We start from the raw sequence: 25007 nt of genomic DNA, 5'->3' as shown, positions 1-25007 counted from the left end.
AGAAGGGAGACAGTCAACTGACAGTGTGCAGAGAAATAGCTGTGGGCCATTTTACAGTCAAGTGCCTGAATGGCCACTCCAAAGGAAGCAGCAAGAAAGGGTCTTCTTGGGTCTTTTCTGATCCTATGTGGCACAGTCATGGCTTTCTTGATTGCCAGTAATAAATACACCAGGACTTTTAAAACAAAAACAAAACAACCAATGTGTATCTTATCCCCTCATTTTTTTCAGTGTTTTGTTTTGTTTTGTGTGTGTGATGCCAAGGATAGAATTCAGGGCCTTGCACATGCTGTCACCCCCACCCCCCACCCCCGTAGGTTGTTTTTATTTTAGCCACCATGTTAGTCCTAGCTGGTGTTATTGCATCAAACAGCTGCAGTGTTAAACAGTTGCCACTGATTACTGGGGTAGAACTTGTTGCGTGAACATTTTCTTAGGTAAAAAATGGAGAGCTTTTCCAAGAACATGCCATGTGGGCCAAATACTGACAATTCTCCAGGTCTGAGGCTAGAGAGCTCTAATTCTGCTCTGCCCTATGGTGATTACTAGGCTACAGGTTTTCACACTTTCCTAGTCACAAAGCTGGTTTCCCAGGCGTCTGTCAATCTGGGAAAGGGAGGTGGAGTTAAAACAAGTTTAAATATCACAGCACTTGAGCCACTTGCTGGGATCCAGTGTTTTTCTGGAATATACACCGTTTGGGTGATTCCAGGTCAGAATGGAACATCTAAGGAGGTCGATTTGGACCTTTTTGCTGGAGGGATGACTCATTGCTTTTGTGGAGGAGCAGATTTTTGGAGTTCCTGGCTCTGCTTCATCCTGTTGGAGTTTTAAATAATTTTGGTGCTTGCTTTTGACAATTTTATTGTTGTTTATCTCCTGTTTAGATAATATGTATCTTCAGACTACCTTTTTCAAGGATTTGTCTTTGAGCTGTGTTTTGTGCCCTTTCATATTTGAAGCCTCTTTGTTATTTGTGTTCTGTTCATAAAACATGTTAAAATTATGTCCTTACATACATGCATAAAATGAGGATGGGTCATCTGTTAAGGCCACCACACAAAATACTAGTGTAGTTGGCTTCTAAAAACTTGACAGCTTTGAAGGCTGGAAGTCTAAAATCAGATGTTGACAGGTTACGTTCCTCCCAGAGCTTCTGTGGCTTCTGAAGGTCTGTCTTCTGTGTATATGCATTGCTGGGGACTTCTGTTCTTGAAAAGATACCAGTTAGATAACATTAGGACCTCATGCCCAACCTCTTTTAACCTTACTCTCTCCTTAAAAGTTCTATGTCCAAATAATCACAGTGTGTGTGTGTGTGTGTGTGTGTGTGTGTGTGTGTGTGTGTGGTATGTATGGTGCATTTTTAATAAAACCAATGTGTTTTAATTAAATAATTGTTTTTGAATTCATAATGTTATCGTGAAAACTTATTTCAAAAAGAAAAATGCCAACTCTGTTATTTTCTTGTTCAAGTCTTTGTCTTTAATGGTATGTTGCAGTCATCTTTTAAAACTACTCTCTGCATGTCTGTTTTAGTTTCTAGGAATGCTTAACCTGGCACACATGTGCCAGATGCATAAATTACAATGAAAGCAGGTGAGTGAGCACACCATAACTAGCTTTGCCCACTGACTTTCTGCTCACTTTAACATACTTGGTGTGCTATTGAGTGAGGGCATCACTTCAGTTTATATATTGTTTTGAAAGCCAATTTCTTCCTAGTATCTTCAGATAAATAAGATGAGTGTCAGGGTTTCTACTTGTATTTTGTAGGAGGTCATTTCCCACTCTGGCCACTTATCTAAACATCTAAAACAAATGTGTACCCACATGGGTAGAGGACTCACAGTGGTCTCTTTGTTAACCTTTATATCTTATATATGTTACATAATTCTGTGTATTCAGGATTTTGAAGATTTTAAAGAAAAATCCAGGCATTGTGTCTTTTTGTAAATATTTCAGTTCCTATCACTAAAAGGAATGGCTTTTTATAGATGATAATAGATGGATAACTATACTATCATTCCTCATTATGGTGATTACCAAGCCATTTCTGGTCAGTGTAATATTGCCTGTAAAAATGTAGTTCACCTCTTTTCAGGAAACATTATTGAAGAACACTTCTCAATGGATAACTCACTCTCCACACACACAGGTCACATCCCTGTCCCCTGACTTCACCCTCCAAGGAGTAAAGTGTTGCATCTCAGCTTCTTCCATACTTCCCAGGCATGCCATGTTAGACAGGAATTCTGTTCATAGGGCTGATGTAGAAGTTGGAAGAAAGGGAAGAGATTTCTCCAACCAGCCAGGAAAGCCAACCATGTATGCAGTTGAGCTGTAGAGACAGATAGCCCTGACACTAAAGTAGGCTAAAAGGCAGAGGTTTTGTGGTGACCAAGAGCAAAGGGCAATGCTGTTCTTTTGTGTGTTCATCACTTTGCCCTGAGGCTTACTCTGAGAAGTAGTTATTAGAAATTCTTTTCTGCTACATTATTGATTAGTATTTCTGAAGCTTTTAAAAAGGTGTTTAAAAAACACCTCCCTTGGTGTTTTTCTTGAATAAAAGGTTGAGGACTACTAACTTTCTCTTCTCATCACCTAATCCCTTATAATCCTTTTCCTTTCCTAGACTCCAGTGATCTTCCCACTTAGCCTAGGATTACAAGACACTTGCCACCATACCCATATGTAGTATTTTATATATATTACAAGAGGATTTATCAGATTAGTTTACAGGTATGGTCTAGGTAGTCCAACAATGTCTATCTCACGCTAGAGAAGCCAAGAATCCAATAGTTGTTCAGCCCACAAGGCCAGATGTCTGAGCACTCAGTCTCAATCTGGCACTGAAGGCCTGGAACATCCCTGTAGAGCTGCTGATCTTCATTTTATATTGGAACCCAAAGAAGCTCATCCCAATGTCAATGAAGAAATGCAGTACCAGGACAGAAGAACTTGCTGTCAAGACTGAGGGCAAGTAGCACAAAGCAAAGCTTCCTTCTTCCAAGGCCAGAGCTGCTGCCCCATTAATCTGGTCAAGAAAATTCCCACAGGCATGCCCTGTGTGACTTGCCTTTAGTTGGTTACAGATCCAGTCAGGTTGACACCAATATTCGCCATCACACATACTGTCTTGTTTTTGGTTTTTTTTTTAAAGATTTGTTTATTTATTATGTACACAGAAGAGGGTGCCAGATCTCATTACAGATGGTTGTGAGCCACCATGTGGGTGCTGGGAATTGAACTCAGGACTTCTAGAAGAGCAGTCAGTGCTCTTAACCTCTGAGCCATCTCTCCAGGCCCACTGTCTTGTTTTTAAAGGGTAAAATATTACTTCATCTGAACAATCTGAAAGTGTGGTTATTCTTCACCAAGAATATTATTAGAGCTTTCTTTGGGGGAATTGAAAGTACTTTATTGTTTTTATATTAAACATTATTGTGTTTTATAAAAATGTAAAATTAGGATCTTCTGGGAAATGCAGTCTAGAGAGATACAATAAGTTTCTGAAATTCAGGATTCTAAGTAAAAGGCTTTGAATTAAAATTAGCTGGTGTGTGTGTGTGTGTGTGTGTGTGTGTGTGTGTGTGTGTGTATGTGTGTGACTTTAAAAAGAAAATCAGAAGCAAGAAGAAGCTATTTTATGGTGAACTTACAATGAACATTTTAAGAGACTAAATTTGATATTTTGGGTTTGTGTTATTTTTTTGTTTGGTTGGTTGGTTTTTTGGTTTTTTTCTTTTTTTCTTTCTTTCTTTTTTTCCTGGGTCGCCCTGGCTTTCTGGGAACTCACTGTAGACTAGGCTGGCCTCAAATTCGGAGATGTGCCTGTTTCTGCCTCCCAAGTGCTGGGATTAAAGACGTGCACCACCATACCTTGCCTGTGATGAATATTAAGTCATGCAATTTCCATTTTGAATATGTATATCAACCCTAGAGAGTTCTGAGTGAAAATATGTTCAAGGTTTCGGACATGCCTGAGGGTTTAACTAGCTTATATCATGTGTAACTTGTGAACATGAGTGCCTATAACTTGAAGTACATGAGCAATAACCTGAAGATTATCTCTTTGTTAATACAAAGTTGTTTATTTTAAGAAACTAATTACTAAGGAGGCCACAGAGATGGCTGAGCTGGTAAAGACACCTGCTGCCACCTGGCCCATGTGATGAAAGGAGAGAATTGATTCCCATAGGCTGTCTTCTCACCTCCATAAGCATGCTGTGGTGCACATGCGTGCAAGTGTACACATATCCAAAATAAAAAAAAATTAAACCACATAATTAAGACTAGTTATTAAATTAGCTATTGCATCAGGTTAATAACTATTTTTTTTAGGTCTATTGGTGTTTTAAGAAGTCACTTTCTCATTGTGCTACATCAGAATACAGTGACAATTTATAGAAGTTTGTTTCATTTGGCATTCCCCTTCTAGGCAAAGAATTTATACCAGACATTCAGATAATGTCTGAAGAGATATCTACTGATTATTAATTTACCTAAGAATTTTCATATAATCTGCATATTTACTTTATGTTCCATAGTGACTAAGACAGCTGTGTTACCAAAAGTAAAAGTGGTTCTGCAGGGTAGGTAGCTTGTGATCCACGGGAGCTGGTAGTGGAGAGGTCTGCGGACAGAACTCAGCAGTGCAGTGTTTGTGGCTTTGTGTGGGTATGCCCGCCTGTGCTTCCAGTTATTTGACAGTAGAACTTGTGACATTTTTTTAAGGATATAGGATATGGGGAGATCAGGGTTTTTTGTTATCCCAGTGTTTATCAGCTAACTCCATTGAACAGAAATGTCAACCTTGCTGATACGTTGAGTGGGTTTTAGATTGTGGAACTTTCTGTTGTAACTAAGTTTGTTTAAATGTTAATCATTCTTTCCTAGGTGTTGGATCCTGAACAAAACCATAACTTCACAGATCACTATCTAAATGTGGCCTTTGACCTTTCCCAAGTTCTTTTCATAGCTACTGCCAACACTACTGCTACTATTCCACCTGCTTTGTTGGACAGGATGGAGATCATCCAGGTTCCAGGTACTTCATTCATAAATATAACACACACACACACACACACACACACACACACACACACACACACACACACACTTTGGAGCATACCCTTTAAAATTGGTTGTGTTATGGAGTTTTATTTGTCTAAAAGTTCATTTGTCACTATTTAATCTTCCAAAGTTCCTCACAGAGTGTATAGACCATCTTTTCTGTAGCTCCAGAGTCAAACAAGAGTTTGTTTGTTTGTACCATGACAGGTGAGAGTCAGTGTGTGTTCTAGAAGACATCCAGCAAGAGTCAGTGTTGACTTCACACTCGGCTCCAATGCTGCCTTCAGGGATGATTTCTTCTTAGAATGTCAGACATTATTTTCTGAAGCAATTCTCAAAATTACAGGTGAAAAGGATTCATTTCTACAAAGCCAATGTCTTAGACCCAGATACAGCTTTACCCCTCTGTAAGGTTTTGAAGGCTCTCCCTTTTTTCTGAGAACATGTTACACAGTCATTGACTGTAGTAACTCCTCCTGGATGACGCTGGCCCCACTCTTACCTAAACACTCATGGTGCTTCCAGACGATCTCTTCCCTTCAGTTGTTATGTCAGATAGTTGCACGGTTGTTTGTGGTTTTCAGCCATGTCTTCTTGTCTTTGTAGTTAGACTCAGATCCTAACCTTTTCACTTTATTTAATTACTCAAAATTATTTTTGTCTTAAAAGAGATCCAACATCAATGAGTACTCACTCCAGTGAAAATAGGGTAGATTCTAAATATATTCAAAATGTAAATGTAGCAATATATTTTACATTATAAATACATTTTACTCTTCAGTAAATGTTAATTGAATTTCCCAATTACCTGCAAACCTTGTAGATTCTCTTATTTAGTTTTAAAATGTGGTGAAGTAAAATGTTGCTTTTGTGTATTCATAAGACTAAAGTAAATGAAGGAGGTTCAGTTGTCCAGAATCTACACGTGAGGCAGCCAGTCCATGCACTGCCCTGCACTGCTGTGACAGGAAGAGATGAAGACATTGGCTGCAGAGGTGGGCTCTGTGATGCTGCCTCTTCCTTTGACAGATGCGGTCCTGTCCTCTAGCCTGTGTGATGCTTTCAAGCCTCTTCTTCCTAACCGAAAGATGCTTTATCAGCCCACGTTTATTAGAGAGAGTACATTAGTTTAGGTGGGATTCTTTTTCTTACAGAATTTAAGCTCGTTGGGGCTTCTTAGTAATAAGAACATAATCTCTTAAATATGTAATATATATTTTTATAAAATGTGAAGGTAAAAAATCGAAACTGATTTTGTATATATATTTCCTTATTCTGCTACAGTGTTAGTTGAAGTAATACTTAAGCTCATTCTAAATCTCAGGTCTACTGAATCTGCATTTGATTCATTAAATTTTGTGGCAGGGACTACAAAGATGGTTCATCAGTTTAGGGCACTTGTTGCTCTTACAGATGACCTGTGTTTGGTTCTCAACACCCATGTAGTGACTCACCACCAACTGTAACAACAATTTCAAAGGCTCCTACACCCCCTTCTGATATCTATGGGCACCAGGCATGCGCATGAGGCACCAGCATACATGCAGCCAAAACCTTCACACACATAAAGTAAATTACACTTAAAAACCAAACAAGACATGACATTGTGGAAGCCTGGCTGATAATTACAGACCAGGTCTCTTCTTCTCCAGGATATACACAGGAAGAGAAGATAGAGATTGCCCACAGGCACCTGATCCCTAAGCAGCTGGAACAACACGGCCTGACTCCTCAGCAAATTCAGATCCCTCAACTGACTACTCTGGCCATCATTACCAGGTTAGTCATCTTGAAAACGGGATTTTTTTTTCCCCATGCCAATAATTTGCTGAAAGTCTGTGCATTGAAGAAATGTTTAACTGTCATCCTAGACCATGAATTCCTTTAGCAAATGGAAAGCATTGCTGTAGCTGTGACTAGCTCTGGATGAGGAGGAATTTCATAGCGAAACCATGTAGAATTATCTTCGTTGCAAAGGGTCTTCATAGAGCCAGAACTTTGATATTGCCACAATGGCAAACTAAGGGCTAATTTAATTGGTTAAGAACCAAACTCATGAAAAATATAGAAGTGCTCCTTTATGCACATTAAAACCTAGAGTCAAAGCCAGGAGTGGTGGCTCACACCCTTAATCCCAGTAGGGAGGTAGAGGCAGGTGGATCCCTTAGTCCTAGGCCAGTTCTAGCTTGGTCTGCTGAACAAGTTCCAGTACAGCCAGGGCTATACAGAGAAACCCTGTCTCAGGGTGGGGACAGAGCAAACAAACAAACAAACAAACAAAAACAAGTCAAGCTGCTACTTTCAGACAACCATTTTATGTTGTTCATCTTTTTCTTTTCTTGTCTGATAGACTAAAATAATAATAATAGTCCTTGGAGTTTTTGATGCTGAGACTTCACAATGGAGCAATAGAGAATTTGCTTTCCCAAGTCTGCTCCAGAGTGCTTAAGCCCATGACAAATACCACATACGTTTCCTGAGTAGAGGCTGCCATGGGGGCGCACACCTTTAATCCCAGCACTGGGAGGCAGAGCCAGGCAGATCTCTTGAGTTTGAGGCCAGCCTGGTCTACAGAGTGAGTTCCAGTACAGCCAGGGCTGTCTCTCTCCCACCTCCCCAAAAGAGTAGAGTATTGCTTCATCTCATTTATAGGTCGTGTGTTTGAGTGAAAAATAGACCCTGTTGGGAATTTATATTGTCCACAGCCTCTTACAGTTTTCCTGGCTCACTATTACAGATTGATTGCATCATCCAACATCTTAAGTCTGCCAAGAACTCCAGCAACCCTTTCCTAGTAACTTGTTTTCAGGAAATGTGAAATTTCTCTCCATGAACGGCCTTTCTGACTGCCTTATGATCTATGCCAACTTTCTTCTAGGTCTATTTAGTTATTTACAGAAAGTAGGACGAAGTCTAACCCAAAAGTTCCTTTTTCTTAATTTGTTTTGACATAAACTATATGAACAATGCCAGAAGAAATAAATTGAGTGATTACCCAAAGTCTTCCAGCAGTGACATCACTCTGGACTTCTAACAAGCCACATGAACCTTTATGATAGTGTCTGTATCTGAAAAGGGGAGTGAGTGAGAAGACACCTGGCTTACCTACTTCTGAGAAGGATGCTGAAGAGTTCATTATTTGTAATTCCCAATCACTGCCCCTTACATACTTGTTAGCTCAAAACGTGAGATGGAAAACACTGTAGACATTCGGGACTTTCTTGAGCAGTCTTACTGCTTTAATGCTTAAAAACAGAGCACAGCCCAGACAGTGCAGTGGACACTGCTGCTCTTAAGCTCCAGGTACTGAGTTACCAGACACAGGAGACCAAAGGTCATGGCCAGACCTTTTCATCTGCTACTGGGCAATGTAGACGTGGCCCTTGGTGTCCTTGTCCCCTCCCTTCCCTGTGTCAAGCTGATTTGAACCTTGTAGTTCTTAGGTACTTACTGAGCTCCACTTCCTTGTGAGAATCCTGAATGTTGCATGTTTTCAAAGTCACTGTCCTAGGAATGTATACTCCTGTCTTGTAGAGACATGTGAAGCCTAAGTGTAATTCCTCTGAAACTTAATCCTTCTGAAGTTAGCAGAAGCACTTTCAGGTATCTACACTACAAACGCTTCTTCAAACTGAATGTTCCTCTTCTTTGCCCCTTCTTGAGGGCTAAGGACACAGATCAGTGATAGAGTGTTTATGTCATCTGATGAAGCCTTCCTTGGGGTTGGTTGCTTTTAAGACTTCACCTTTCTGGTTAGCTGTCTCTTTGAATGAGCTGTGGAATCCTGCAGCCCTACATCCAGCTCTGTTACTAAGCTGATGCAGGGGGAGCCACATTAGTTATTTTTTAAATTAATTTTCTGGTTAGGATACAAAGAAATGAGTTTCTTGTGATATTTTCATACATGTATATCTTCATACTTTGTTCTCCTTCATCTCCTCATGGCCCCCTTCTGCTTCTATGGCATAGCTCCATACTCCCCTCTTGTCCCCCCTTCCCCTTCTCAGAGTCCTCCCCTCCCCTGTCCCATGTCACACACAGACTGAACTCTAGATTCTATATTTGAGGAAAACATATTATTCTTTTTGTGTATGGTTTATTTCATTTAACTTGAGTGATTTCTCCTCTGTCATAATTTAATTCTTTTTTACCACTCAGTAAAATCCTACTTTGTCTGTGTACCACATTTTCTTTGTCTGTTGATGGACACCTAGGCTGTTTTCATGTTTTAGCTACTGTTAGTAGAACAGCAATCAACACGGATGTGTAAGCATCTCTGTGGCATGCTGACTTACAGACCTGCAAGTATCCACCCAGGAGTAGAGAGCTGGATCATCTGGTAATTCTTGTTTGGATTTCAGGAGGGCCCTCTATACCAATAGTTCTCAACCTGTGGGTTGTGACCCCTTTCACAGGGGTCAGATATCCTGCATAGTAGATACTTACATTACAATTCATAACAGTAGCAAGATTGCAATTATGAAGTACCAACAAAATAATTTTATGGTTGGAGGTCATCACAACATGAGGAACTGTTAAAGGGTTTCAGCATTAGGATGGTTGAGAACCACTAGAATACATTGACTTCCATACAGTTTACCTTCTCATCAGCATCCCTATATCCTCACTAGGACCTGTGGTTTCATGACAGGTATTCTAATTGGGTGAAATGGAGTCTCAGTGCAGTTTCAATTTGCATTTCCTGGTGGCTGAGAATGTTGAACACTTTTTACATCTTTATTAGCCATTTGTGTTTCTTCCTTTAGGAGAGAACTGTCTATTCAATTCATTAACCTTTTCTTGATTTATGATTTGGAGGGGGTTGGTTGGTTGGTTGGTTGGTTGGTTGGTTGGTTGGTTTTATTTCTGTCTTAGATTTTAGAGGATTTGTCTGTTTGTTTGTATACCAGTTAGCCCAGGCTGCCCTCCAGCCCATGAGGCTGACTGTTGGTCACTCTACTTTTACCTTCTAAGTACTGGCATTGCAGGTGTCACCAAGCTCTGGCCAGTCTCTCTAATCCCTTCAGCAATAGTTCAAGAACAGTACATTTGGTACAAGTGGTAGTCAGTAAGCTCCTTAATATACACCAAGGAACAAGTGGTGTGTAACGTACTGTCAGGTTCACTTCAGGTGTGTAAGCTTGCAGGGCCAAAGGTCTGCTTTTAGATAAAGGGTAACAGTTCAAGATAATGTATGTAAAGGAAATAACCGTGGCCAAAAAGATACCTTAATAGTTAAAAAACCACTAATTTTAATGAAATGTGTTATGTGTGGAAAAGTTAGCATTTTTTAAAAATCTACATTTTCAAATCTACATTGTTTCTTTAGTGAAGTGGTTGCTTCTGTTTTACTTACTTACAGGTGGTGTTGATCCAAAAGTAAAATGTTTCCCTTTGTAACAGATACACCAGAGAGGCAGGAGTCCGTTCTCTGGACAGAAAGTTTGGGGCCATTTGCCGGGCCGTAGCTGTGAAAGTTGCAGAAGGACAGCATAAGGAGGCCAAGCTGGACCGTTCTGACGTGGCTGACGGAGAAGGTTTGTGGCCTGGTCCTGGTATTCTCAGTCGGGCAGCGCAAAGTAAATGGTACTATCAGCTGAGTGTGGAGCAGGGAGACTATCAGATAGTCCTTGAAATGGTGGTGTCCAAGTAAAGCTGGAATAACGTAAGATGTGATGGGTTTCTCGAGGTTTATTTTTTGTTTTTTTGCAAATAACAGTATTATTCAGTATTCTTCAAGGTTTCTTCTTTAATGATAGAGTAACCTTCTCCAGATTGCTGTAGTATACACTTTACACATGGTTTGCTGTTCTCTTTTTGGACAAGTGCAGGCAATTGTTAAATTCTTTATAATAAAGTTGTTAGAAGCAAAATGTGATGACACACCCCTGTAATCCCAGCACTCCTGAGGCTGATGCAAGATCAAAGCCATCCTGGTCTACATAGCAAGAGCCTGTCTTAAAAATGCTGCTGCTGATATGATGATGATGATGATGTTATATTTAAAAAAATAATGTAAGCTGTTCAAGTCTGCCAACACATACCTGTACATTAGAAGAGATTCACGTGTTTTTCTCACACAGCTTCTTTTATAGGCACACAATTAAATGTAATATAAACTTCCCTCCAGTAATTTTGGAGGTGGCACTCTAAGGGGAGTTGTTCTGCTGTAGTTATCCAAATGCACCTGTTTCCTTTGCTTCCCAGTTAAAATGTGTGCCCTTCTTGCCCCAGAACTTTAAGAAGCTTAAGCTTCAGTTCATCACAGTATGTTGTTATGTAATTAATTCCCCAAAACTTGCTTTTGTGAACATGTAGCAATAAGGAATTGAAAATTGCTGCATAGGAATTTTTATATATTATTAGAATTTTTATATATATATAAATATAGAATTTATATATAAATATAGAATTTTTATATATATATTAGAGTCCTACCATTTCCAGAACTCTTTCCAGAATGCAGGTAGGTGACTGGGAGACAGTAGCTGCACTCTGTAGTAGTTGTAGTAGACCAGGTGTTGTTTCAGTACATGGAAGAGTAGGTACTCATGTGACCCTCTTGGTTCTGTGTAATCTTGCCTGCTCCCACTTGGTCTGGGGCCTCACTGGTTCATTTTCTCTTGAGAATAACCTCCACTTTAGCTGAATTGGAGCAATATAGTTATGGTATGTAGAGTATGGATATTGAAGTCCAGTTGTTTCTTATAAGGACAGAAGACTTCTGTTGTCTTTTGTATGATTTGTGTCTTCCAGGTTCATATATTGGAAACTTCACCTCTAATAAGTGTTCTGAGGTAGGGCTTTTAAGAGATGATGAGGAACTGGGGATGTAGCTCAGTGGTGGTGCGCTTGCATAGGATCCACAGACTCCAAGTTCTATCCTTATTGAGTCATGAGGGCTCTTCCCTTACGGGGACTAGTGTATTATCTTGGGGAAGTGTATATTACATTTCACAGTTGTAGATTCCCGGTGAATGGATGAGTTTGGGTTTCCTTCACCCCTGTCTCTCAGGAGCTCTCTGTCATGTGATTCTTTCTGCCATGTTGCACATAGGCCCTCCTTGACATAGTTCTTTGCTCTTAGACTTCTCAGTCTCCAAAATTAGGAGTCAAACACATTTCTATTCACTATAAATGACCTAGTCTGTGCATTCTATTATAGCAGCATAAACAGGCGAGGTCAGTTCTCACCCATACTTTCCGGCATTCTCCAAATTCCTGAGTCTTTTTAGAATTTCATGGCTCAAATCAGTTTGCTGTTGATCACCCTGCCTAACGCTGTAGACACTGAGGTTTCTGCTTTCTTTAACCTGCTAAATTTTCATTGTATTTTTATCTGTTTACATTATAGTTTCCAAAATTTTGTCAGCATTTCTTTATCAGGTATCTTCATTTTCATCTTATTCTTAAGAGTTTGTACTTTTTGATTTCTGATTGTTTTAGTAGAAAGTTAGTAGAATTTAATAGAGGAAATATAAAGACATGTTCAGATTACACTTTGTAGAAATTGTAGTTTTGAAAAACTGTCCTAGCCCATGAACACAAAAGGCCATGCAGCAGCATGGATCGCTTTCTCTTGCCTCTTTAGAGTTAGGAGCTATGCTTTTCCTGTACTCCAGTGTACTCAGCCCTCAGCCCTCTAAACCTCTGCTTTTTTGCTGTATCGGTGAGATGATAGAAAGTGAAAGTTAAAATGAAATGTGTCCATTTAACAATTCAGAAAATTATGTTTAAGATTTAGATGGTGGTTTTAGAATTTTTAATACATTCAGAGGTGTCAAATGGAATTTTCCATAGTTATAATACAGTTTAATGTTTATATATACATATATAATTTTTCTAATATTTGTGCTTATATTATCTTTACAAATGTTCAAGAACTTGTTCAAAAAACTTGTGAACTATTTATGAACATACAGTTTTAATGAGAATATTCCCTTGGGTTTTGTTGTTGTTATTTTCTTTAATTATGGGTCTTCTTATACATGATCAGGTAGCTAAGCAAAATTGAGTAGTTAAGCTGTCACCTAAGGTACCTATGTGTCTTCATAATTAAGACATTTATGTTTCAAATACTTGGGTTATAATTCTTATCAGAAGCACAGACACAGCCCTGGGTGGTTCTGATATCATGAAACATAGAGTTACTAGAAATGACTATCCTCCAGACTTAATAGAATAATTGTAAGGAATATTATATTTATAACATATGTAGTATATAATATAATTATAACAAGGGGTATTTATGACCTCAAACAAACCAAAAGGAACATTTCTGCAAAAGAAACTGCATGAGGTTTTCATGCCAGAAAGTTCAAATGGAGCTCAGTAACTGTTTTTTATTAGAAAGTGATTTATTTAAAGTAGGAGTTATTTGCTTAAAACTGTTGTTTCAGAAATTTCAAGCAATTCAGTGGGTGAGTTATTTTTAATGTTAGAAATAATGCTGGACTCAGAGTTACTGCCAGGAAGAAAAGTAACTTTGGGCCACGAGCTTCAAAACAGGCAGAAACTGGCAGTGTTTTTAACAAGCTTCTGGAGCAGACCCAGCATCACTGGTCTGTGAGCAGTGTCTTTATGTTTGTGGGATTGTTTAGACAATTAAACTGGCCACATAGCAATGGGGGATCTGAGGAGGCAGATGAGGGACAGAGTTGATTGGTGATGGAAGAAGAATATTGATGCTTCCGTCAGCTGTGAAGCAGGATCTTTCTTGAAAGCATTGCCTGTTTCTCTACATGGTATCAGGACGTTCCAAAATCAGTTTTTTCCTTCTGGGCTATTAGTTGGGTTGAAGAATAAAAACACATGACTGAAGTTTCATTCTGCTATTTGCCTGTCTTTTGCTAAGACAAATATTCCATGTGTTCAGCTTTAAATGCTTAAGTATTTCTCTGTGGAGTTAGACAAATGCCTGCTTATTCTTATATGTCATGTGAGCTCAATGACATACATGCCTGGTAAGGCTTTTCCTTAGCAAAGAAATTGTCCTTTTTGATCCCTGATTCCATTCATAAATCTTTCCTGTGTTCTCCAGTAAACACTTGCCTTGGCCATTGGATTCTGGGAACAGACACATATCAGCCGTGTGACAAAGTGTGACTTGTCCGTTTGTTTGCAGATCTGGAGGTTGGACATAGAGCTATGCACACCCTAGGCAAGTTCTCTTTCTGAGCAACATCTTGCCTTGTTTTTTTTTTTTTTTATTTTCAGTTTTTGTTTGTTTGTTTTTAGACAGGGTCATTAAGTTGCCCAGACTGCCCTTGAACCTGCAATTCTCCTGCCTCAGCCTCCTGAGATACTGGAATTTCAGCCTTGAACCACCAGGTCTGATAGATATTGTTTATGTTTGTTCATCTTAGGATTTCCCAACTGTTTGGAATGTGTGAACTAATTTTTTCATCAGTTTCAGAAAATTTATGACTTGGGTTTTTTTTGTGTGTGTGTTTTTTCCCTTCCCCATTGAGACTCTAAGGAAAAACTATATTGTCTCTTAGCTCCTTCTTTCCCCATTAATTTAGCTGTCTAATTCAGTTTGTATATTTTTTGTTGTCCTCTATTCCAGTTTATATTGCTGACTTTTGCTATTTAAACATATGGAATTATTGTTTTCATAAATTGTGCTTTCTGCTTTTTAAATGGCCATTTAATTACAAATATGTGAATATGTATATATACATATATTTGTCCCAATGGAATGTCTATTTAATTATCTATATGTATATCTATGTTATATATATATATTTTCACATAATGGATTCTTCATCTATCTATCTATCTATCTATCTATCTATCTATCTATCTATCTATCTATCTATCTCTTTTGGTTTCTCAAGACAGGGTTTCTCTGTGTAGCTCTGGCTGTCCTGGAATTTGCTCTTTAGGCCTGGCTGACCTTGAACTCAGAAATCTTCCTGCCCCTGCCTCCCAACTACTGGGATCACAGGTGTGCATCACCATCACCCCCAGCTGCTTTTCATCTTCAATCCATTTTTCCCTGTTTTCTTGGATACTCAGCATGGGTTTAGGGTATCTTTGATCAGTCTGTCATCTGATCCAGCTGTGAGTCTGTCTGTGTCACCTGCCCATTATGGCTGCTGCTGCTGCTGTTGTTGGGGAGGGGGGGGGGTTGTTGTCTTCTGTTTCTGTTTTGTTTTACTTGATTTCACGTCTTCTGTTTGTACAGAGCTGCAGGTTGAACCTAGGATCTCACATCCTAAGCAAGCGCTTCTCCCGCTGAGTTCTGTCCCCAGCCCTGTTGCTTCTTGTTCTCCTCCTCCTGCTCCTCTTCCTCCCTGTTCCTCCTGCTCCTCCTCCTCATCGTCATCCTCCTCCTATAATTTATTCTGTTTCTTACGATTCCTTTTTTCTTTTTGGTTTGTTTTCTCCCTTCCTTATAATGGAAAATATAAAGGCTATAGCAATCACTGTCCTCTAAAAAGGGAGATATTTTCTCCTCACAAATCACTAGGGACCAGCAGGCCACTTTTGATACTGCCAAGACTTCATTTTAGACTTTGTAGAACTACTCAATTTCTTGTTTAGCTTTATTCCTAGACTGTGGTCTTCTAGAATGTGATTCTCTAAAAATGCAGTTCTTACTGCTGATGTGACCCCTTACTTGTAAGTTCTCAATTTCGAGTCTGCTTGGGCCTTTACTTTCGGCTTATTTTTCCTCCCGAGTTTCTGAAATCCCACCCTGAACGTGCTCCAGTTAGGAGCTAGTCACATTAGGGAAGGACTTCAGTGCAAGTTTTCTAGCTTCTTTGTCACTGATGTCAACTCTGTTTTGACAAATCTGACTTCTCATAGTTACTTTAACTAAGTCCCTTCAAGACTGAAAACACAGCTCATCTTCTAAGCATTCTGAGGTATGGCAATTCTAGCCCACATCCCCAAGTAAGGAAAGCAAAAAAGAAATACACATCTGGGTCTGGAGAGTTGTAGCTCAGTGCTGAGAGTGCACACTTGGCCAAAAGACAGCATGTAAGTGACCCTGGTGTGATTCCCAAGTCCCATCACAGTACTCCTCAGCTGACACTGAGCCTACCTCCTTCATCCAGTTAACAGCTGACCTCCCAGTCCACAGGAGGATAAGAGCTGTACTTTTGAAGAGAAAAAAACTGGTGGTTGGATTTTATTTCCATGAAGGCAGCTTTGTCCTCCCATAATAAACCTCTGAGCCCTATGCTGGGCACAGAATCCTGGACTGTTGAGGACAGGCTGTGTAGTTCAGTGTAGATCGTGTTTTGCCTGAGGTGCATTTTGATCTGTATTAGTCCCACTGTCCTCCAGAAGGTGTACTTACAGTGACTCGGCCTAAGGTAAATACTATATTTAATGTCTTTCCTCATCCTTTCTAGGCACCTTCACAGTTTAAAATACATCAGAATAAAAGATTTTCATCCTGTACCTTACGGCTTGTTGTTCATTCACTTTAATTCTTGCCTATAAGCAGGAATAGAGTGGGTGAAGGGAAGGTAACCCACCCCCTGAGCTCATTTACTCAGGGCAGGGTCCAGATGGCCTCAGAGCGCTGCTCTGCACTTCTGGTGTGGTGTCATTCCTCACCCCGTCGCTGTGGTAGCTCCTCTCAGGCTCCAGTTCTGCAGGAAGAGTTGGTCCTCTGGTAGGCTGCTAGCTGTCAGAGTTCTTTGTAGCGGTCTCCCGCTGTTGACTTCTCAGGTGAAAACATACTGTGCTAGATGTTCTAAGTGTAGCTCCTTCCTAACCAGAACAGGAAGCTGTCCTGCAGGAAAAATCAGGGGACTTTTTCCAACTTCTTTTCTGACCAGTCTCCAAATTTGAAGATTTCCATCCTCCTGTCTACTGCCGTAAGTATGTTATGTGGTAATGAAGGCAGTGAATATAGTCAGGTGCCTTGGCTCACACCCATAATCCCAGTGCTTAAGAGGAGGGAAGCCAGAGGTGGACAGGAATGGGAGGCTAGCCTAGGCAACAGTGTGAGGCCTTGTCTCAGAACATAAAGTAAATAAAAAATAGTATATATGATACTTGGAGGTGGTAAGGTTTGTGCTTTGTGCAACTTTTTGCAAAATCCTTTCTATCTTCTTGTAGCAAACTTCTACTTGTTGCAAGATTTGTCTTTTGAATTTCAAATTACTTATCAGTTACATTGTAGCAAATTACCCTGTAGACTCAGCAAATTAAAACTATTTATCAAGTATTTATTTCAAGGTTTCTGTGGATCAGGAACCCAGGAGCAGGGAGGGTGCTTGAGTAGCTGTGACCCAGGCTTGTCCTGAAGTTTTGTTGTGAGGCTGCAAGTTCACCTTGGGGATGTCTGCTCACTCACAGTTGTTAATGGAGCCCAGTTCCCTGCTGACTGTTGGCTAGAGTTCTTTTCTTTCCACAGGGGCCTCTCCCTGGGCTTAGGACAGGGCAGCTGGCTTCTCACAGTGAGAATGTGATATGTTACCTAAGGTGGGGAGAGCCAGAGGCAGAATGGGCAACCTTTCCTAATACTGGTACCACATTCTTTGATAGGCAGTGAAAGGAACTGACTTCATAAAGATGTGAACACTAGTTGGTGGGGATAGGCTGCTTGGGAGCCATCCAACAGACCCTCTGCCACCAGCTTACTTGTTTGTTTTCCTGCCTCCCTCCCTTGTTAGACTTTGTGTTTTTCTTTATTTGGTGCTGAAAATTGAACGTAGGATCTCATACATGCTAGGTAAGCACTCTACCACTGAACTGTCTTCGAAGGCCAGGTCTAAATATCTTTTTTTTTTTTGAACATTGACTTGTGTGCTATTCAGTTTACATGCCTTATCACCACACATCATAAAAACTTCACCAAGTTAGGTATACCTACCCTATTTTATGAAACAGGAATTGGCTTTCCGGGGAGATGACCTGTTCAGGATCATAGAGCAAACAACTCATGCATCTCAATTCACATAGGTTAACCCCAAATAATGCAGTCTCCCACAGTGGCACACGCCTTTAATCCCAAAACTTAGGAGACAGAGGCAAGTGGATCTCTGTGAGTTTTGAGGCCAGCCTGGTCTGCAAAGTGAGTTTCAGGATAGCCAGGACTGTTACACAGAGAAACCCTGTCTCAAGAAACCAGAGAGAGAGAGAGAGAGAGAGAGAGAGAGAGAGAGAGAGAGAGAGAGAGAGAGAGAGAGACTGAGACTGTCCTCCAAGCCAAGCAGCCACCATCTTGAGACATTCAGCCACACCTCCTTGCTTCCTGCAACTTTTTGTGTGCATCTCTGCCTGAACTGCATGTGGCCTGGAGGAGGGGCTGGAGTATATGGGCAGGGAGGACTAGGAAAGGGATGCTCCATCAATGCAGATGCAGGGAGCCTTCATCTCTGCCGCGTGAAGGTTTTCCAGTGGTGGCTTGGCAGGGTAGGAGCATGTACCCGCTGTAAGTAACCCATGCACTGTAAGTAAGCCCAGCAGACTCACTGGCTCCCCAGAGTGAACTTGGGTGGACCACGTCGGGTTTGTCATTGGAACCATAGGAGAAATGGTAGACTCTGCTATGTCTTCCTCTGAGAAGGAATCTTAATAAGAGGCATGCTAATCATCTCTAATCCAGTTAGCGTGTGTGCTGCCAGGGAGCACAATGTATTGCTGTTTTGAGGTTTTTATGCATTTCATTTCTTATACAGCCCCATTTCCCAGAGATTAATTAGTTTGTTTAGAATTCTAAAGAAATCCTGTGTTTGGGTGTTAATAGATAATAGAAATTTCTGTGACACAGATCAGTAGGAATAGGTTTGGACCATTGTTGAATGCCCTTGAGGGGAAGAAAATCTATAACACCCATAAATGAATGAATCTGTAGCAGAAATTAAGACTGCTTGTCAGTATGCAGTATGGATTTAGACATAAAAACTTCATTCATGGGGCTGGAGAGACGGCAGTGAGGTAAGAGCTCTTGCAGAGGACCCACGGTTCACTTCCCAGCACACACATGGTCACTCATAGCCATCTGTAATTCCAGTCTAGAAGATCTGCCCTCTCTGCCTCTAGGCACCAGGCACACACATAGTAGACAGACATATGTAAGCAAAACACTCATATACACATAAAAGTAATAAATCTATTTAAAAAAACACCTTTCTTCACTATTTTTAGTGAAGTGAAATTAATTGGAAGGCTTCTAGTTACATAGAAAAGTCCTCAAGTATTTTAACCTACCTTTCATGCCTTTCTTTCTGGTTGGATTTAGAATAAAGAGAATAATTTGTGTATCTGCCTCTATCAGCCAAAACCACAAAGCACATGCCTTGGCTGCTTGTTTTGGATTGCTGCAGAACTCAGAGGTGAGCTGTAGTTTCTAAAGTAGTGCCTAGATCTGATGGTAAGTTTGTGACAAGTCACAGTTTCTGTGTGACGGTGGCTGAATAAAGCTGACCTCCATTTTCCTAATTTCAGACTGTGTAGCTTGAACTCTGCCTGTTCCCATCAAGTCTGGCTGTTGAAAAGCTGTAAGAGTCAACAGTCAATTGTAGTCTGAGACACTTTGATTATCAGGAGAATGATTTAGCCAACACGGAAGTTTCTTACTCAAGACCCAAGTTATACAGGCAGGGCATAGAAGTGTGGATTCTGTTCACATTTTCAGCGTTGAAAGTGTTCCTCATCTTGTCAATTCTTTCCTGCTCTTTGATTATATTGGTGATTTAGAACAATTGAAAATCTGCCACTGTCAAGGGCCTGAGGTTACTGTTGGGGACTATGGATTTCAGGAACACTTTTCAAGTCACTTGGCCTGCCTGCTGGTACAGCTTTAGGGCTTTTGTGGCCTTCCACAAACTCAACTGATAAAATTCAAGCCCAGTGTTGATAGCTTCTTATAGTAAATCCTTTGTGTTTGGTGGCAGCAAATTGTGTCTAAACATCTCAAATCAGACAGTATTCTAATGTTGAAGTGAAAATTGTTATTCACACCTGCCAGTATCGTGAAGATGTACGAAGTATTTCCTTCTGAGGGTGACGCTTACACTGATTTACCAGTTGTTCCTGTATGGGCACTGGCCTGGCCCAGCAGCACAGTGTTTGCCTATATATGCAGATGGGATATATAGGGCACTGTAATAAAAGGAAACCCAGTCTCTCTCAACTCCAAGAATACATAAGGTTCTACTGGGAATTTTTAAATACTGTGCATGGTCTTTGCAGCTAAACTAATCCAAATAATTGTCTGAGAATATTTTCTGGATCTCACTATAGAAAATGAGTTTTGTTAAGTAACTCCTGTAAACTCTTTGAGAAACTGGGGTACAGATTCCTCTGGTGCCAAACAGGATCATATGGCTTAGAGTATGTTGGTTCATTCAGTCACTGGGTCAGCTAGCACTGCTGAATGCTTGCTGTATGCTGTGCAAACTGAATAGAACTTGTGACAAGCATGTCATCTACAGTTGAAGCAGACACATAAAGAGTCATCTATTGGCATCACAGGTAGTGCTGAGTTTCATAAGGACAGTTCATTTCAAGTGTGTTAATATTTTAATAAGTATACTTCCCACCTGTGCCATCCCTTTTCCTCTCCTTCCCCCTCCCTTCTTCCTGAGTCTGGATTATTTCACTTATGATGATGATCTCATGTTGATTCATTTTCCAGTAAACCACACAGTTTCATTTTTCTCCAACTTCATCCATCTTTATCCATCCATCTGTTGACAGCACCTCGGCTGATTCCATGCCGTGGCCATTGTGAACAGTGCTGCAGCAAGGATGTGCAGGTGCCTCTGTGGGGTGTTGACTTGGGTTCTGGTAAACATCCGGGCAGGGCAGAGCTGTGTCAGGTAGCAGTTCTGCTTTTCATGTTGGAGGAACCCCCATATTGATTTCCATACTCTCTGGCCTAATTTACATTCCCACCAGCATTATCTGGATGCCAGTTGCTAAAGTTTATGTCAGCAGACCTTCAGTTTTTTTAGATACTGTGGCTTTAAAAAAATGCTTGTTAGCCGGGCGGTGGTGGCGCACGCCTTTAATCCCAGCACTCGGGAGGCAGAGCCAGGTGGATCTCTGTGAGTTCGAGGCCAGCCTGGGCTACCAAGTGAGCTCCAGGAAAGGCGCAAAGCTACGCAGAGAAACGGTTTCTGTCTCGAAAAACCAAAAAAAAAAAAAAAAAAAAAAAAAAATGCTTGTAATAAATTGAAACAAAAAATAATTTACTTTGACATCTAAATTTTTATGAATGAAAAAGGAAGGTTATAGATATTTTTATATTCATAATTGTTACTCAGATTGAAATGTGACTCACAGTCATAAATTTCTGCTGTATTACAGTGATTATTGTGTCAGATGCTTAGTGAGCAAGCAGAAATAAGACATGCTTTGTAATATTTAGGTTGTATTAATGAAGAAAATATAAACAGAAAAAATAAATTTTGAGCATGAAGAGTCTTTGGCTATTTAATCCATAGATTCCTCCATTTACTGCTAGTTTTTAAAGATTTTTTTAAAAATTTTTATGGCACTATTTTTTTGTGTGCATACATACATACAAGCATGCCCCTGAGTGCCAGTGGAGATCAGAGGACAATCTGAGGGAATTGTTTCCCCCTTCTGTGGGTGTGGGGAGCAAACTTGGGTCATTGGGCTTGGAGATGATCACATCCACCTGTGAACCATCTCTCCAGCCTTTTAAGTTGTTTATTGTGATCATGATTATCATTTCCGTGTGATTGTGGAACTCGGGCCTTGCTTGCTAAGCTCTCCACCAAACTATCTCCCAGGCCCTATGGCTAGCTTGTTTCTTTAAAAAATAAATAAATAAATAAAAAGCCAGTGTTAGGATTCATGGCTTTAATCCTAGCACTAGGAAGGCAGAAGCAGGAGGATCCTCCAGGCCAGGCCAGCCTGGTTTACAGAGCAAGGTTCAGGACAGCCAGGGCTACAAAGAGTAAATCCTTTCTCAAAAAAAAAAAAAAAAAAAAAAAAAAAAAAGGAAGGGAGGGAGGAAAGGAAAGGAAAGGAAAAGAAAAAGTTTGAAAGTGTGCAGACTCAAATGCTTAGTCCCTCTGGTTAGTAGTTTGACTCTTATTTCCTTTGGCATGCTTCCTTCAGTTGTGAAAAGGGGATTCTGGAAAGATTAACCTGAAACTGACAGCACAAATTATGCAGTTGGATATATTCTGGTTTTTCGGATTTTTAAAAATACTCAGTTTTGCCCTTTCTGGGTTCCACTGAGGAGCCTCTCATATCTCCTGTATTTGATGGTCTAGTTTTAAGAGATCTAATTCTGCTGTCTTACAAAATAACAAAGGTACTTATATCCTTTTTTTTTTTTAAATTGTGTGTGTGCACATGTGTGTGAGAGAGAGAAAAGAAGGGTGTTGCTGATGCGTGTATCTGTGAAAGCCAGAGGTCAGCATCAGGTCTCTTCTGTTGCTCTCCACCTTATTTTTTGAGACAGAGCCTCTCACCGAACCTGGGGTTCACTGCTTGGCTAGATCCTGTCTGCTGGAATTACAGATACTTCACCACACCCAGCTTTGCATGGGTGTTGAGAATATAAACTCAGGTTGTCCTGGTTGTGAAACAAGGTCTGAACTAACTGAGCCATCTCCCCAGTCCCCTCCCTCTTTTTAACGTTTTGGGGCTCAAACTCATGGCCTCACACATACGCTGGAGAAGTGCTCTAATCACTTCAATTTTTAGATTCATGAGGGAGGCTTGAGACAGGGTCTCTCTATTAGATAGCTCTGGCTGCCCTAGAACGCACTATGTAGACCAGGCTTGGCTTAAAAGAACTAATTTTCATTCTTTTGTGTCTGTGTGAGTAAATGTCACATGCGTGAGGGTACCCATGGTTTGAAGAGGTTTTCAGATTCCTTGAGCTGGAGTTACAGACTATTGGGAGTTACCCTCATGTGCGTGCTGGGAGCTGAACTTCTGCGAGAGCAGTATGTGCTCTTAACTGCTTAGCCATCTCTCTAGCCCCCATTATCTCACTTTTTAAAGTAGGGTTGTGTAGTAGAATATTATTTTAAGATGTGTTACCTTTGTTTATGTTGCATTTGTTTAACTCTGTGAAGCTATGTTACTGTGCCTGTCTAAAACACCTGATGGTCTAATAAAGAACTGAACGGCCAATAGCAAGGCAGGAGAAAGGATAGGTGGGGCTGGCAGGCAGAGAGAATATATAGAAGGAGAAATCTGAGAGAGGGAGATTGAGGAGCCAGAGAAGGAGGAGGACCCCAGGGGTCAGCCACCCAACTACACAGCAAGCCACGGAGTAAGAAATGAAGAAAGGGATACAGGGATAGAAAAGGAAACGCCCAGAGGCCAAAGGTAGACAGGGATAATCTGAGTTAAGAAAAGCTGGCTAGAAACTAAGCCAAGCTAAGGCTGGGCATTCATAATTAAGAATAAGCCTCCATGAGTGATTTATTTGGGAGCTGGGTGGCAGGCCCCCCAAGACAGTAAAAAACAACCAGCAACAGGGTTGATTAAAATATCTTTGAAAGACTTAGTTGATTTTATAGCTGCCATGTATATCCTTCTCTCCATGCCAAAACAAGATCTAAATTCATGTAGACCTAAGTATGCCGCCAGGGTGAGTGAAGGGTCAAAAGACAGCCAAGTGGAAACTTGCTCTAAAGCCATCAGTTGATGGCTTTTGGGGCGATCATACCCCCAAACCAAAAGGCTATTGCTGACTCCCTAAAGTCCTGGAATGACACCCTCAGCTCTAGGGTGGCTACTGTCCTAGCTGCTTTCTGTTAGCATGACAAACACTGTGGGAGACCAGCCCCCAAACTTATTGACCCCAGGACTCTTGAGGGATGAGGGATAAGAGACTTAAATGGCTCAGAGGTTAGGAGCACTGGCTGTTCTTCCAGAGGTCCTGAGTTCAATTCCCAGCAACCACATGGTGGCTCACAACCATCTACAATGAGATATGGTGCCCTCTTCTGGCAGGCAGGCTGAACACTCACTGTATACATGATAAATAAATAAAATCTTAAAAAAAAAAGAGAGAGAGAGACTTAGTTAAACAGAGAGGAGAGAAACAGAGAAAACACAGGATAGACTCGGGTGGGCCTGGATCCTTATCCAGCAGCCCAGAACTTTATTCCAAAGGTCTGTTTATAACAATGCCAAGGGGTGGAGCAAAAGACCTCCCCCTTGCTAGTTAGACCCTTACAAACACCTGGTCCCCAGACCCATGGTCCAGTCAACCTCTTATTCTGTCCTGCTGGGTACAACCAACAGGAAACCTAGTGGGCTCCAACAAAACACAGTAACTAAAAGCACTTGGGGGGGGGGGGGGCTTATTTGGCTTACACCTCCTTGTTGCAGTCCATCATCCAGGGAAGCCAGACAGGAACTCAAGGCAGGTGGTGCTGAAGCAGAGACCACAGAGGAACACTGCTGACCGGTCTACTTTCTGTGGCTTGCACAGCGTGCTTGCTTATACCATCAGGGATTACCTGCTTAGGGGTATCACCACTCACATCAAGCATTGATCAAGAAAGTGCTCCCACAGACCAGTTTGATAAAAAGCAGTTCCTCAATTGAGATTCTCTCTTTCCAGGTGATTCCAGTTTGTCTCAAGATGACAAAAACTAACAACTGACTCCTTAACCACTTGACACACACAAACTGACACATACTGTTAAGCCTTAATATTTTCTGTCTTTGTCCCCAAGATCTCATGTTTATGTTAATATCATAATATAAAACAGTGACCAACTTTTAAAAGTCCCATGGTGTTTAAATTTTTCCAATAATATAAAAGTCTTAAGTCCTCTTTAAAACTCCAGGCCTTTAACTATGAGTTCTTGTGAAATCCAAAATAAGTTACATACTTATTTTAAAACAGAAGAACCAGAGTGTAGTTAATCAGATCAAACCAAACCCAACCTAACCATGGAAACAGCACAGTGCCTAACAGCCTGGACTCACTGTCTTCTGGGTTCCAAAGGCTGGGG

General features: G+C 40.7%; 1 protein-coding gene across 1 annotated transcript in view; it reads left to right on the top strand.

Moving 5' to 3' along the window:
* The window catches only part of Lonp2 (lon peptidase 2, peroxisomal), a 105692-nt gene that overhangs the window by 48327 nt on the left and 32358 nt on the right, over positions 1 to 25007 (top strand). The window contains exons 9-11 of the mRNA XM_006971759.4: positions 4900 to 5050; positions 6729 to 6855; positions 10480 to 10613. Of these exons, the coding sequence (XP_006971821.1) occupies positions 4900 to 5050; positions 6729 to 6855; positions 10480 to 10613 (412 nt within the window). The remainder of the gene's footprint in view (positions 1 to 4899; positions 5051 to 6728; positions 6856 to 10479; positions 10614 to 25007) is intronic.

This window comes from Peromyscus maniculatus, chromosome 5, assembly GCF_049852395.1.
Source record: "Peromyscus maniculatus bairdii isolate BWxNUB_F1_BW_parent chromosome 5, HU_Pman_BW_mat_3.1, whole genome shotgun sequence".
Lineage (NCBI taxonomy): Eukaryota > Metazoa > Chordata > Mammalia > Rodentia > Cricetidae > Peromyscus > Peromyscus maniculatus.
The sequence above is the reverse complement of the archived record's forward strand: the minus strand, read 5'-3'. Positions and strand labels throughout refer to the sequence as shown.